The 14,004-nt window shown below is 51.7% G+C and overlaps 5 protein-coding genes across 5 annotated transcripts; 1 reads left to right on the top strand and 4 right to left on the bottom strand.

Moving 5' to 3' along the window:
• Positions 1 to 47: 47 nt before the first annotated feature.
• UGP1 (UTP-glucose-1-phosphate uridylyltransferase) lies at positions 48 to 3,006 on the bottom strand. The gene is made up of 4 exons (XM_024468738.1): positions 2,729 to 3,006; positions 2,407 to 2,614; positions 1,736 to 1,831; positions 48 to 1,685 (listed from the first exon to the last, which is right to left on the bottom strand). Exons 2-4 carry the CDS (start codon positions 2,524 to 2,526, stop codon positions 318 to 320), a joined length of 1,584 nt encoding a protein of 527 aa, XP_024323878.1. The 5' UTR covers positions 2,527 to 2,614; positions 2,729 to 3,006; the 3' UTR covers positions 48 to 317.
• Positions 3,007 to 4,156: 1,150 nt separating this feature from the next.
• On the bottom strand, positions 4,157 to 4,639 carry VC83_05114 (uncharacterized protein; the record flags this gene model as incomplete). The annotated part of the gene is made up of 2 exons (XM_024468739.1): positions 4,157 to 4,319; positions 4,419 to 4,639. 2 exons carry the CDS (start codon positions 4,637 to 4,639, stop codon positions 4,157 to 4,159), a joined length of 384 nt encoding a protein of 127 aa, XP_024323879.1.
• Positions 4,640 to 7,762: 3,123 nt separating this feature from the next.
• VC83_05115 (uncharacterized protein) lies at positions 7,763 to 8,082 on the top strand (the record flags this gene model as incomplete). The annotated part of the gene is made up of 2 exons (XM_024468740.1): positions 7,763 to 7,990; positions 8,059 to 8,082. 2 exons carry the CDS (start codon positions 7,763 to 7,765, stop codon positions 8,080 to 8,082), a joined length of 252 nt encoding a protein of 83 aa, XP_024323880.1.
• A 160-nt stretch (positions 8,083 to 8,242) lies between these two features.
• Positions 8,243 to 12,621, bottom strand: VC83_05116 (uncharacterized protein). The gene is made up of 2 exons (XM_024468741.1): positions 12,081 to 12,621; positions 8,243 to 12,034 (listed from the first exon to the last, which is right to left on the bottom strand). Exons 1-2 carry the CDS (start codon positions 12,257 to 12,259, stop codon positions 8,467 to 8,469), a joined length of 3,747 nt encoding a protein of 1,248 aa, XP_024323881.1. The 5' UTR covers positions 12,260 to 12,621; the 3' UTR covers positions 8,243 to 8,466.
• Positions 12,622 to 12,727: 106 nt separating this feature from the next.
• Positions 12,728 to 13,116, bottom strand: VC83_05117 (uncharacterized protein; the record flags this gene model as incomplete). Its single annotated transcript, XM_024468742.1, has 3 exons — positions 12,728 to 12,859; positions 12,914 to 12,962; positions 13,016 to 13,116. The coding sequence occupies 3 exons, from the start codon at positions 13,114 to 13,116 to the stop codon at positions 12,728 to 12,730; spliced, it is 282 nt and encodes a 93-aa protein (XP_024323882.1).
• Positions 13,117 to 14,004: the final 888 nt, after the last annotated feature.

Raw genomic sequence — 14,004 nt, forward strand, 5'->3', positions numbered from 1 at the left:
ATTTTTGGGCAGCAGGAGTACGGAAGTCCATGAAATTGAATAGCTACAACGTAGCCCAGTAGTATCTACCTAATCGCGCAAAACGAGCAAAAAAGCACCGCATCACCCCCAGCGCGGCCTCCACGCAGGCCCTCACCCTTATTTACTTCCCCTCCTCCCTCCTCCCCATCACCCCACCCCTTTGTGCGAAATCCGCTCCCAACAAGAAAACGTAAAGAATTAATTCACCGCCGCAGGTTTACAAACGCAGTCAGAGACGGGTGGCACCGCAATTATAAACGAGTAAAAAAAGCAGATAATCGCACTGCGATGCCTCTCTAATGCTCGAGCAGTCTCAGGGAGCCCTGCACGACGACGTTCTCGAGGATGGATCCCGGCGGAATGTCGATGGTGCTTCCCTCCGTAGCGACGATGATGACCGTCCCCTTGAACGTGACGCCGCGGCCGAGGTTGACGGCGCCGGTGATGGTAAGATGGTCGAGCTCGAGGATCTTGGGGATGCTGGGGATGTGCTTCTGGAAGTCGGAGACCTTCTTGAAGTCGGTGCCGAGCTTAATCAGTGGCGCCGGGCCGAAGCGGGTGGGGTCGATCTGGAGCTGGCCGTGCTTGAGGGAGTAGAGGTCCGACTTGACGAGGAGGAGGTCGGAGCAGGTCTTGACGGGGAGGAAGCGGCGACGGGGCACGTTGACGCCGTGCGCGTTCTTGAAGTGACGAATGGCGGCGCCGACGGCGGTCTCGAGCTGGACGATGGAGACGTCGGATTCGCCCTTCTTGTCGGCGGGAATGGATTTGTTGTTGGGGATGATCTCCATCTCGAGCTCGTTGTTCATGACGACGCGCTTGACGGCCTCGAGGTTGAGCCAGATGTTGTTGGTGTTGAAGTACTTGAACTTCTTGATGGACTTGAATTCGTTGACGTGCTCCTTGGGGACCTGGGCGATCTCAAGGAGGCGGACGGATCCGTCGTAGTCGATGATGGTTCCACCCTTGACATCGGCCTTGGTCTTGTCGGTCAACTCCATGATGTACTCGGACTTGGTCTCGACCATGTGCTGGAGGATGCGGAGATCGACAACAGCTCCCAGGTTGTCAACGTTGGAGAGGAAGACAATCTCGACACCACGGGCAATCAGCTTATCAAGGATGCCAGAGTTGTAAAGGGACTCGAAGACATCTCCGTGTCCGGGTGGGTACCAATCGGTGATGGAGGAGTCGAATGACTTGGGGACTGGGAGCAGCGAATCCTTCAGGACTCTTGGGTACCTCGACTGGTTGAAGGTCATGATATCAATGCTATGGCCCTCGTACTTTTTGATGATGTTCTCGGTGTCAGAGTCGGTGTTGAACGAGTTCATCAGGACAAATGGCACGTTGACCTTGTATGTGCGGTTGAGATATTCGATCTGGCGAACGGAGAGATCGAGGAACGACATTCCATCGCGGACCTCGATGACCGACTTGGGTCCAACACATCCCATGGATGTACCGAGACCGCCATTGAGCTTCAATACTGCCAGCTTATTCAGGAAGGAGACAGACTCGGAGTTTGCAAGGTCGTTGTAGTCGACAACCTGGCCCTCGGCAGGGGGCGCAATGCGGTCCCAGTCGAGAGTGCTTCCCTTCGCCTTATCGTTCAAATACCTGCGGAAAAGGGCAAAGAAGTTGTCCATCTCAGTCTCGAAAAGCTACACAAGATTAGTAGCTGAAACATAAACCGTGTGTGTCTGGGCCTTACCTTCTTCTCCTGCTCGTCAGAAACGGTGTCTGAGAGCTTGTTAAGGTGGTTTCGCATTTGGCTCGCGGCAATTGATGTGGATGTGTTCTCAAAGGCCTGTTTTGTACATTCTGTCAGTGATAGTTCGGATATTGCTTTATTGTAGATAGCAGGATCTTTTGTTAACGCCATTTTTGGCAGTAGGACCAATTCTGACAAGGAAACCTCTAAGCTTCGTCCGGAAGGACCAAGTAAGAAGATTCAGGGTGAGGGAATGGCTGGTGAATGAATCCAATCTAGGAACGTCCTATTGAATGTCCGATTTGATATGACGATTCTGGTACGTCTTTGTGGAATCGGGACCTGGAGATTATGGAATGGGCGTTGGGAAGACGTTTGTCGACTGGGGCACCCGGTGCGACGCTTGACAATTCCTCTCCCTACATTCAAACCACTGTGATGATTCGCGAAGCGAATCCAAGTAGGATCGCTTCGTAGGAAATTATCACTTGATTCCCAGAGCCTTGCAAAATGAGTCCCCAAACCTCAAATCGCTTCGCCACTGTATCCCAGCCAACCCGCATGGCCAACCCATGTCGTGATTGCCCTGGATGCTTGAACCTCGCGAGGTACCAAGATAGGGGCTTCGATATATTGCTAGGTGAACAGGATACACAGGAAGTGACACTTACGACGTGTGATTGGGACTTTCCATGGTGTCTTGGGACGCTATCCGGTCCGCCATCGCTCCCGCCCCCAAGCGCCGATGAAGGCTTCAGGTGAGTCGGGAGAGAGCTCTTGAATGATGCCATCTTTTAAAATGTACAGAGTATCAACAGTTGATTTTCGGGAGCGTTGTCTTCGGTGTGATCTGCTTGTTGGAGCTGGTGGGCGCACTCTCTATGTAAGGTTTGTTGTCAGCGGATGCAATTCAAGGTTCTGACGTCAATAACTACATAACTACCCCTTGGGGACAGTTTTAGCTGGGAAAGCGGTGTTGTGCGATCAGCTTACCTATGTCAACAGCGCACGAAGGATTTTGAAGCGTAAATAATGAGGCTGGGATCAGCGACACAGGAGTGAATTGAAGTTTTAGAGGTTGAATGGGAATGAGGGGGTCAGATGCAACCGGTGACAGGAGCGTTATTTATTATAAACTCGAGCTTCCTTGACAGCTTGGCCTTGATAGAAACCAGGATGAGGGACATTTGGAGGTGGATTATCATTATTCCGAGAAAGATACGTAGTAAGGGGACCATACCACCTGTAAAGGGGCAAAATGGAACGAACAACAAACTGTAACTTCCATAATTTCCATAGATCCTACTAGTCCTTTTCCTATTGTGGCCAAATGAGTTTAGAATGGTCTACTCTATTACTACTCTATTACCCTATTACTCTATTGCTCTATTACTCTATTGCTCTATTATTCTACTTATTATTCTACTTATTACTCTCCTTTTTGCCCCACCCCTTTTGTTGATTTTTGCACGGAGGTACTCTATCTCAATTTTCACATATGGGAAGAAGAGGCCTTGCCTGGATCCAGCAAACAAACAAAACTCGTTACTCTTGGAAGGGGCGTGCCCAAGTCACATCTTTGGGCAGCCATCCCGTGGTCGAAGTGGTCGAAGATGGTCAAACAGCGATCCAGCCACCCACCAAGCCTAGTATCTTGTGGCGTTTAATTTGCACCCTGCAGTTATTGCCTCCAGAAAGCACCGATTGGGATTCTCGCCTTTCTAAATTATTTTGAAAGAAATAGCTTCTCAACAACGTCATAGGATGCAGCCCTTTGAGCCGGCTGAAGGGCTGAAGGGGGAAAGTCTGAAGGCACAGACGGAAGGGATACCGCTGCAGAGAAAAAGCGCGCGAGCATGGGCCATGGTGTGCCCATCGATATTAACGCCACAGCCCAACTGACCGTGCTCCGAGATGAGTCCGAGATGAGGATGGATCCCACATCTACGTATTTATGGCATCCTCATCTCATCAAAGGGGAGTTCCGTCAGACCACCGGATCCCCTAGTTGGATACACGTGCAGCGAGTGAGCGAACTGATGTCAGCATCCATCCTACAAGGCTGCATCTTAGGGGGCTATATTTAGACACGGCGTCAAATTGACGATGATTTCTCAATTTGCAAAAATGTCTCGATTCGTGACACAGGAGTGTGATGTGGTGATCCACTCGTTCTGATCCTCCAGGTCACACTTCAGCCGCATATCTCAGTCTCCCCCCTGCTGACCGCTCATCGAGCAAAATACCGGGTCCAATTCCACACATTGGATCCAAAACGTGATCTTGTCTCTATCTTACATTATCATTATATCGTAGTTCTCGTATATTTCCACGCCATCAAACTCCGGTGCCAGAAGACCCAATATCTGCACGCACGCAATGAACACAACACCATGATCCCATATATCCCAAAGGTCTCTTTCAAGCTTTGCCCTTCCCACCATCCACCTTTCCAGGCCCGGCGGTGAAGTACCATGCAAGAACAGCCACCGCTACGATCACCAACGCGATCGAGAGCATAATACTCCACGAAATAACTCGGCACCGGCGCTTCTTCTGACGCTGTCTAACCAGCCAATCGTCCCTGTAGCAAATACAGTCAGCATTTGAGTCAAGCTTACTCGCACCGCCCTGTCATCCCATCTGACGCGCTCCCACCATCTGGGGTATGTATGCAACTAACCCATGCTTGTCCATAGTCCTCCCCGTGCTGGCACTCGTTGACCTAGCTCTGCCATTCTCTATGTCGGCGGCTCCCTGGGCCTCGTGTATTGCGGCTGAGAAGCGCTTCCAGAATATCGGGTCGGCAACGGAAAGGTTGGGTTGTTCTGAGACGGGGCGCAGGTGAACCTCTTGCGCGAGAGGGGAGGGACGGTGTCCGCGGGACATCTTGGGACGAGACATGGGTGGTAATATTTCAAGTGGACGTTCGAAGAGACGGCTGTAGACTCTCTTTCCTTTCCGAGTAGAGTAATGAGTGACTTGCTTCACCAGCGACGGGTAGCTATAATGATCTGCGTATCTGCAAGCTGAGGCTGGTTTCCTAGTCGAGCCTAAAGTGACAGTTCAATTGTAAAGAGCGAAATGTCCAGGCACAAATGAGTGAGCGCACTGGACTTTGGATATCGAAGATGAAAAAGAATGAAGCCTTCGAATCCCAATCACAAAAAATATATCTTCAGCACTCCCAAAACCAAAACAAACACAAACGCAAAAAAACAATAAGTCACCGTGCTATTATAACCCACCTATAAACAAACCATCTATACCCTTATCACACCAACTTTTATCTTGCATGGATACCCGCCCACAAAAATCGTCCTGTTCTGGGCCTCCCGGATCAAATATTGGGTACACACACCATGCCACAACCCATAAAAACTCGTAGCGGTTTGAACCACCTACCAGTATCACAGCATCATCCACTCGGGGAGTCGAGACTCGATCGATAAGTGGGAGGGCCTTCCAATGAGCGTGCTGGTGAAAGGGTTGCTAAGGTGGATTTCACTGGGGAGAGTTTAGTGGGCGGCGGTGGGAAGCTATAGAGCGCGCCTGGACTCGCTTAATTTTGGCGTATGGAAGGGACGATGAGATCGATAGAGTTGGCGTGGAGCCACCTAAGGTTGACGGAGCTATCGACACGGGAGAGCTTTCTGCGGCAAAGAAGCTTCTATAGTAGACGAGGCCGAACCTGAGAAAGCGGCTACAGTATAGTAGAAGCCCACGGCGGAAGAACCTACAACGGTGGAGGAGCTGCTGGACCCGGGCTTTGCTCGAGAGCAGCTGGCCATATATGACCACGCCATTATGACAGGGCATCCACTCCCCGCCTCATTTTTTGCGTCGCTCCGGTCCAATGCCCGTAAACGCAGCTTGCGGTCGTTCCGCTATTACGGACGACGTGTACGGAAGCTATGAAACTGGACTATGTGAACTATGTGAGACGCCTAAGGCAACAACGGGACGCGGCGAGGCCCACGGTGGACGAGCCTATAACAATGGGGGAGCAGCTGGCTGGCCATATATGACGACGCCATGGCGGCAGAACGTCCACTCCCCGCCTCCTTTTTTGCGCGCCTCGAGCCCAATCCCCGTAAACGCAGCTTGCGGTCGTTCCGCTATAACGAATCGACGTATACGGAAGCTATGAAGCTGACTATGTGAGACGCTGCTGGCCATTAACAAACAGTTTAAGATTTTAGAGCAACAGATCCAGAACTTGTTGCTTTCCAATCAAAGATACTCCGCCGAAAGGGATTTTGCAAATCTCAATCAATAGGCACTACGGGCCCAACGGGATCTTGGTGTTGCTGACTGCGTGGAGGCTGCTGCACTGTCAACGACCCTGCCGCGGGCGATGGGAAAATGAGAGAAAAGCCCCGTTCCAAGACAAGTTCCCAAGGTGGAAGACCTGGTTGAAGAACCAGTTATCGCCGCCGAGGAATATTTACTCTACCGGGCCTGGGAAGGTGTAGATGCGAGGCTGAACTCGATTAATTTGTTGAATCCTCAACCCGGAAGCAGGGATCAGAGCCCTGATACCGAAGCTGTGTCAGTCAGCTTCGTGATCCTCCGGATCCTAGATCTTCCGATTCTGAAGTTTCGATTCTGAAGCTCTAGGGACGGACCGAAACCAGGAGGGTTTCAGGATCCGAGCCACGAATTGGCACAGGAATAGGGCCCGGAACAGTATATATAGTAGTCAGAATAGCTTCAATTATAGGAATATGCATTACAAAATTATCACTTCGGGCCCTACTGCTTCGGGACTGTATTTACGGTTTATGTCCTCTACCTACTGCTACGGATCCTACGGAAATTGTCCAATAATTTGTATGCAGGGGGGACGAGAGCTATGGTACTGTACTGTAGAAGCGATATAAGCAATTATGTCGACGTGGAACCCTCAAGCCTGATAGAGCTGTCACCATGGGAGAAGCTGTTACTGTGGAGGAACCTGCTATAATACGGGAGATTTGGCGCGAGGAAGCAACAGCCGCAGAGGGGTCATGAATCACCATACGAGAATGGAGGAACGGTCCCGACGACAGCTCCACATAACCTACTGCATCAAAGCTAGCCGCTATTAAGAGAGCTAGCCACCTACGAAGCCATCATAGCAGCTAGAGCGCCGCTCCCAGCACCAACTGAAATCTCTTTCCTGCCCATCACTAGCACCCAGCGCCAGCGGCTGTTGGCCAGGGGCTTAATCTATGAGCGGCTGTCTATGATAAACTATGTGGTGTCCTTACGCGGGTTGAAGCGGCGTCAGAGGATGCTAGAAGTAAAACGCTTGGTGCGTGCACGGATCGATATGGTGGTCATCAGGAACTTGGTGTCGCGGGCGAGGAAGGAACTTGATGCTGCTTAGAGTACTGAGTGAAGACAGCCGCCAGTCGAGGACCCTCCCGTGGGCGGTAAGGGACAGTGTAGCATCCACTCGGGTAGTCAAGAGCCGATCCGATATGCGGGAGACCTTCCAATGAGCCTGTATTGGAGGCTTACTCATGTATGTTTCGCTGGAACCGAGTTAGTGGGTGTGGGAGGCTCGATATGGATTTGGACTCGCCTAATCTGGGCGTTCTGCAACAGGAGGAGTTACTATAGAAGCAATGGAGTCGGCGGGGAGCCCTCAAGGTTGACAGAGCTGTCGCGGTAGGAGACCTTGTTGCCGCAAAAGAACCTGCTGTGGTATACGAGACTAAGCTGAAGGAAGCAACCGCCGCAAAGAGCCATGACGGACGAACTTATGACATGGGAGCAGCTAGATAGCCTTGAGGCCACTCTGGAAAGCGACCTGCCAGCTAGACAGACGCGGACGCCTCTTGGAGAGCGAGATGTAAACCCCCGGGCCCTAGACGCCCAGGACAAAGCCCGGAGTCGTCCTGGAGGGATGTGGCAATTCTGAGAAGGGCCACGAAGGGCAAAATTACGCTATTGGGGCAAAAGGTCAACCAGATGGGGACTGACAAGTCGAGAAGTGCTGAGAGGGACAGGACCGCGCTATTGTAGCAAAAGGTCAACCGGATGGAGGCACATATCAAGCAAGTAGAGGCACATATCAAGCAACTAGAAGCGGCCCAATCTGACTTTGATTTTCCCGAGATACGGGTACCAAAAACCCACCAGGAACTCAGTGCTGCCACCCAGGCGTACGAAGCTGCCCTGTGGACGAACCCATCGCTGGCGACGAAGAAACGTGCTTTTGCTGAAGAGCCAGCTACCGTCGAGGAACATACGGCTGCTGAAGGCGCTGTTGCAAACAGAGGTTTCTGAAGTAGAAGAAGTAGTTGCCATGGGCAATGGAGCTGGAAATTGAACAGCGTGCCGCAGCGAAGGAGTATTAGGGCTAGGAACCAGTCGCTACCAAGGAAATGGTACTTGGATATTGTTATCGTTCTGTTGTGGAATTTGGACATACAGATTCGACAGCGTAGAAGATGTCAGCCTTGTCAGGCATTATGAGAAAGCTTTGGAAAACGTAGTTAATAGGGAATATTAAAATTCATCCCCAATAAAATTCATTCTTCTCATTAAATACTCGATATCGAGCTAGCCTCACTAGAGGCGCTATATAACACAACATATCGCATCCATAAAGCCTCGCGGCAATATCCCGGGTATCTCCCATCGTAGCAAATCCCCCCTAAGCTATCTAAATCCCATATACCGAAATATTCGACTATGGACAGAGGTTGACACACCAACGCCTATCCCATAAAAAAATCCCCTCACATAATGGCACACTTCCCCTTCTTCTCCTTCTTACTCGCATAACCAGCCGTCGTAACATCCGTCCACCCCGCACTACTCGCCACGTCGTAATCCTTCTTCTTCTTCCCCTTCCGCTTCATCGTCCCGCGCCAGCCCCTCTGCTTTGCCTGCTGCATATTGATCGCCGCGCTGCGCCCTGCGCGGCTGGCACGGCGCGAGACGCCTGCTGCTATGGGCCAGGTGGGCGTGTGTGCCGGCCCGTCACCGTTGGAGCTGATACTGTAGATCGTCTCTAGGCGCGTCATGTGGGGACGTAGGCCACCGGGGAAAAATTGCTGTTGGTCACCATATGGGCTGGGGTATCCGACTAGGTTGCCTTGGTCGTGGGACGGAGGCGAGTAGATTGGGGACATAGTCGTTTGCGCGTTGTACGCCCCGGTAGCTGCCCTGGGCGGCGGTCCGAATTCTGTAAAGCTGGTCTGGCCGAATTGTGGCAGTCCGGTGTTCATTTGCTTGGGCGCTTCGGGGTACATGTTCTGGTGGACTGGATGCATGACGGGTGGCTGGATGACGGGTAGCTGCTGGAAGGATCCTGAGGCAGCTCTTGGGTGGTTAGCCAGTTGCTGGCTACTTGGTCTCTGAGCGCGACTGTTCAGTCTCTCCAGCAATGATGCGCTCGGTAAGTTGACATCTGCAGGAGTTAATTCTGCAGGTGCTGGTACTCCCGAGCCGGCATCTGGAGAGATGTCTGTCTTTGGAGCTGGATCCTGGCTGGGAGGGAAATGCAGATCCAGTGGGGTTATCGGTGACAGCGTTGGTAGGCCCGTAAACTGTGAGCCTTGGGGTGCCTCAATACTCACGTATCGTACTTGTGTCCCACCAGTTGACGCCGTTTGTTCGGGGAGGGTTCGCGTTTCCTCTTCGTTGGCGGGTGTGGTGTTGCTAGCATTACCAGCATCGCCATCCCAGTTATCCGGCGTCACGCTAATATCCTGGACTGTTGGAATTGGTATAGCGCGACGTGGGATTGGAGACATAGGTTCAACTGAAGGAGTACTCATGACGGGGCTTTCCGGTATAGTCACCACCGGCTGGCGCACAGGTCGACGAGGAATTGTGTTGGCTGGTGCTGGCGCTACTGGCACTGCCGCAGGAGGCTCAGGTGTCCTCTGGGGAGAAACATCATACATGTCGTCAAAATCATCTGCGTTTGCTGGAGTCTGGAATGACTGAGGCTCGCGGTCTATATCGCTTGATGAACTGATGGCAGATGAAGAGCTAGCAGGTCGCGGTATGGCGACGGCTAAAGGAAGTGAAACAGGTGAGGCGAGGGATAAATGAGATGACACTGGTGACGCCGAGGATCTACTCATTGGAACATATGTAGTTCTGGATCTTCGTAAACTGGATAGGGGGTTTGACTCCGTCGACGCGCTGCTCCTTTCAGTGCTAGATCGGTGAAGGCTGCTTGGCAATCCTGTAACTCCGACTTGAATTGCATTTCGTAGGTGCTCTGGAAGTGTTGGTATGTCATCTTTGCTATATGGCGGTGGTGGGGGGACCCAGTTATCCGCATCACTTTCATGGGGAACTTCGTTGTGACCATCTGCAGGCCGCATCCGTTGGGGGCCTGGTGTTACCCCAAAACGAGGTGGATGAAGCACCCGATTTATAGCTGCAGCAGTTGCAGCACGTCGTAATGTTGCCACAGAGCGAGGAGTGCCATGTGCATACGGTGCATCAAGTGCTTCTTGGTCATCTATTGATGTCATAGATGCTGTTTCCGAAGTCTCGTCTGTTGGCGATAGTGCCTCCCTCGTGGCAGACGGTCTTCGGAGTGCCGACATTGGCAGCCCATCCAACCTTCTTGGCAGAGGAAAGACAGGACCTCTCTCCGGGCGTGCTGCTATTGTGGTGGAACGAAGGACAGCCGGATGATTTCCTCTTGATTGAGCGACAGTTCGCCTGCGAACTATTGCAACCTCTGTCTCCATATCTCGCTGCTCTTCCTCGAGTACTTCCGGCTCTTTCTCGCCCACTTCTATCGTGATTGTTCGCGTTTCACCGTTTACAATAGAGTAGTCAAAATCCAAGAGTAACAGCCTTCCACCATCCATTGGTGCTATGCCGTCGCCATTCAGGTCGAACGCATGGCCTTGGGCATAACCTACACCCCCAGGGGCAGCTGCGACAAGCCGCTCACACGAAGTACCTGGTGAAGAGGTTACCCACTTCAGAGCCATAATTCCGTCGAGACTGCTAACATGCCGCCCTTCAATGAATGCATTTCGAGATCTGTTAGAGAGCTCTTGCCACTTGGGTACTTTATCGCCGTTTGCATCTTTGGGCGCAGTGGTGGGCTCCCGTTGCCCAGTGCCGGAAAGGCTACTTTTATGGCTGAGAGGCGTTCCAAAGTCAGCCGAGTCAGTTTCTGCTGTTGGTTCAGGAGGCGCATCAAGATTTTCAGGGACACCGTAACACCATATTTCCTTCCCTTGAAACCCGGCAGAAACCAAATCCCCTGAGCCAGTTGTTGCGGGTAGAGTGTTGGGAAGTAGTTTTTGAGTCGATGGGGAATCTGCTACAGGTCCAGTAAAATAGGTCGTTCCGTTGCGAAGGTCGTCAATGCGGACAGCTCGGAAAGTTTCAAAGGCTCGGTCATAAGTAAATGTCCAGTTTGCGCCACAGTCCGCGGCGCTTGGTAGAAGGACCGCATGGCTACAGTCTCGACTGCTGTTAGGAAAAAGAATTGACGTTGCCCAAAGCTGGCCAATGCTGTCCTCCGGTGAATACTCGCCGGGGTTGAAGTATGGCGCTGTTAATATGACAGTGTTGGGGTTTTTGGAGTGTATAGTGGTGCCCAGTAGTTGCATACCATCCCTGGAGAATGACAAAGAATCAGCTGCGTCAGACTTGACACTCCTTTTATCTGTGGCTAAGGCGGTAGTTGACAGAGAGTACACCTCGATGCCTCCATCATACGCTGCCGCCAGCACCGAACCTCCGGGGGACAGCGAAATTGTACGAGGATGGTGATCCAGGGCAATTGCTCGAATGTGTTTTGGCTTCCCGTTGCTTAGGTCGTAGAGATCAACCTGGTGATCCATCGATAATACAGCCAGCATAGTGCCATCGTCGAGTATTGTTATTGATGCAGGTCGTCGCAGGATCTTCAGCTCGCGTTCAACTGTGACATCCAGTCCCACAAAACGAAGAACATGGATCCTCGATGTGCTATATGCGAGAACATATTGTCCATTGGCAGAGAATGCGAAGTGGAACGCTTCGCCTCCGGGCAACGCGGCCGAAGAGCTTATAGACGTCGACACTAGCTTGATTATCGTTTCTTGTGGGCGTAAATATGCTTCATAGAGGTTGCGCTTGACCTCATGTGCGAATGCTTTTCGGAGTCTCGGAAGCTCGTCGCCGTCAACTGGCAATGCGATAATTCGATGGCTTGTCGCATAAGATCGGCATCGAGACAGCTGTTGGGCGTAGAGTTGAGCTTGTTGCGATACCCTGCGCCAGTTGCGATTAAGCAGAACAAGAGATGCGAAGGAGCTGGGGTCGCATGTCGAAAGGATGCTGGGATATCATCAGTAAGATAACAATGGAAGCGTATCAGACATACAGTTCTATGATCTCATCCGGGAGGCTCGCAAAAGCGCATGCTGCGTGCTTGGCATCCTTGGGGTCCGCCATGTCCGTCGACGCCGCTGTTGTAGAATTGTCCATCTTCATAACAACGGCTGTATTGGCGCATCCACAATGTGCATGATCGGCTGTGCCATTAGAAGTTGTCGCGGGCATGGAATAGTCGTGAGTAGGCGCAAAAAGATAGGATTCAACCCCCTGCCAACTAGTATCGCGTTTGATGTTTGGGCTAAGTGGTGGGGGAACAAGGAGTACGTAACTGTGTAGACCACACACAGGATAGTCGCGCCCTGTACTCACAGTAACACGGGGATCGTCGTTGGTTGTCAGATCTCAATTGCTGGAAAGCGGACTACAGAACTACAGCAGTAATATCCCCTGGCTGCAGCATTGGTCCGGCCATGCAACGTTGGCGAATCAAGCCTGCTGGTTTCTCGTATTTCAACTGACTCCAATGCTTCCAAATTGCTCGGTTTAGTCAGGATATAGCACGTTAGTAGTACAGGGCTCCCTGTTTGTTTATGGAATACAGTTTGCACAGTAACACAACCTTTCAGGGTCCATCTTGAATTTATTACTATATTTATACAATCCCCCTGCTGGCTATCATATCACGTGATTACCTTACCGGCGTGCCACGTATTCGTGGAGGGGTCCGAGGACGGTCTGGCCGGTCATCCCACGGTCAGTTGGCCCGTGCACCGGTCCGAAGACCGTCCAAAATCCGGGATCAGGCTTCAACCCATACAGTTGAAGCTTTAGAACAGTAGATAGGAAATTGACAGTAGTATGACAGTAAAATTTGCTCACCGTTTGTGATCCTGGGGCCGTTGATGTGATATTGCCATCGCCGGCCACACTATCGTCATGAGTACATGACGGCGACTGCTAATACTGACTGGAAGCACTCACTCCTCATTCCTGACACTGTCGGCGTGGAGTGAGGACAGTACTATCACCGTCCTCAGGGCGAGACCAAGGGCGGGCGTTTCTGGTTTCCTCGAATGGACCATCGCGGCCGTGGATGAGGCAATGGGCGGTCCTGGGACCAGGAGTTGGAGCGGCGGCAAGGAAGCCGCAAGAGTTGAAAGGCACGCTACAAGCAAGAAAGGCAAAGAGGAACTGAAGAATGGCAGACAAAACAGCGAAGGAAATGACAGAGGCGAATGGTGATGGAAACGACAGAGGGAACGGTGGTAGAAACGACAGAGGGAACGGTGGTAGAATCGGTGGTCGAAAACAGCAAGGAGACCGGCGAAGGAGACCGGATGAGGAGACCAGCGAAGGAGACTGGCAAAGGAAACGGCGAAGGAAAATGGTGAAGGAAAATGGTGAAGAAGACCGGGAGAGGAAAGCGAGTGAGGAAATTGAAAAATGAGGCCAAGATTCCAAGGGCAGATAGCTTGATAGACACACAGCTATCTGTCATTGGAATCTGTAGAGCTCTTGGGGCCCAGGAAGCCTTCCTTCAGCGGCAGGATAGATCGGCGACGGCGTGGGCTAGAGCACCAAGAGTATGATCATTTTGATCACGGCAGCGACACAAGCTGCAGAGGAACACAGAAGAGAGGCGGCAGGCACAGGAAAGCAGGTGTTAAATCAGGCATGGGAATCAAGCTTCATTGCGTATTATTTCTATCATATAGCCAGTATTCATGCCAGATCCAGCTTCAAACAATGCCATTGTGATCCGTAGCCACTCTTATTCCGACAGCAAACATGCCTCAACCCAAGATATCCAGCTAGAATGCCCAGCCCAGAACAGCAAAGTCCAAAAATGTTCCATATTGAGGAGGTCAGCAACATAATGCCAACTTCCCAGCCCAGGCCACAAGCCCAACAGCAGCGCACAAGAGAATGCCCCCCAAAGCAAGTGTAAATTAACCGCAAGAAGAGCGGCA

The sequence above is a fragment of the Pseudogymnoascus destructans genome (genome assembly GCF_001641265.1).
Source record: "Pseudogymnoascus destructans isolate 20631-21 unplaced genomic scaffold scaffold_11, whole genome shotgun sequence".
NCBI classification, from domain to species: Eukaryota; Fungi; Ascomycota; class Leotiomycetes; order Thelebolales; family Thelebolaceae; genus Pseudogymnoascus; species Pseudogymnoascus destructans.

Coding starts and splice junctions, on each gene's coding strand:
- VC83_05116 (XM_024468741.1), bottom strand. CDS start 12,259: ATGCCCGCGACAACTTCTAATGGCACAGCCGATCATGCACATTGTGGA. Junction 12,035..12,080: donor CCGGATGAGATCATAGAACT/GTATGTCTGATA, acceptor ATGATATCCCAG/CATCCTTTCGACATGCGACC.
- UGP1 (XM_024468738.1), bottom strand. CDS start 2,526: ATGGCATCATTCAAGAGCTCTCTCCCGACTCACCTGAAGCCTTCATCG. Junction 1,832..2,406: donor GAAAGTCCCAATCACACGTC/GTAAGTGTCACT, acceptor TGTACAAAACAG/GCCTTTGAGAACACATCCAC. Junction 1,686..1,735: donor CTGACGAGCAGGAGAAGAAG/GTAAGGCCCAGA, acceptor AATCTTGTGTAG/CTTTTCGAGACTGAGATGGA.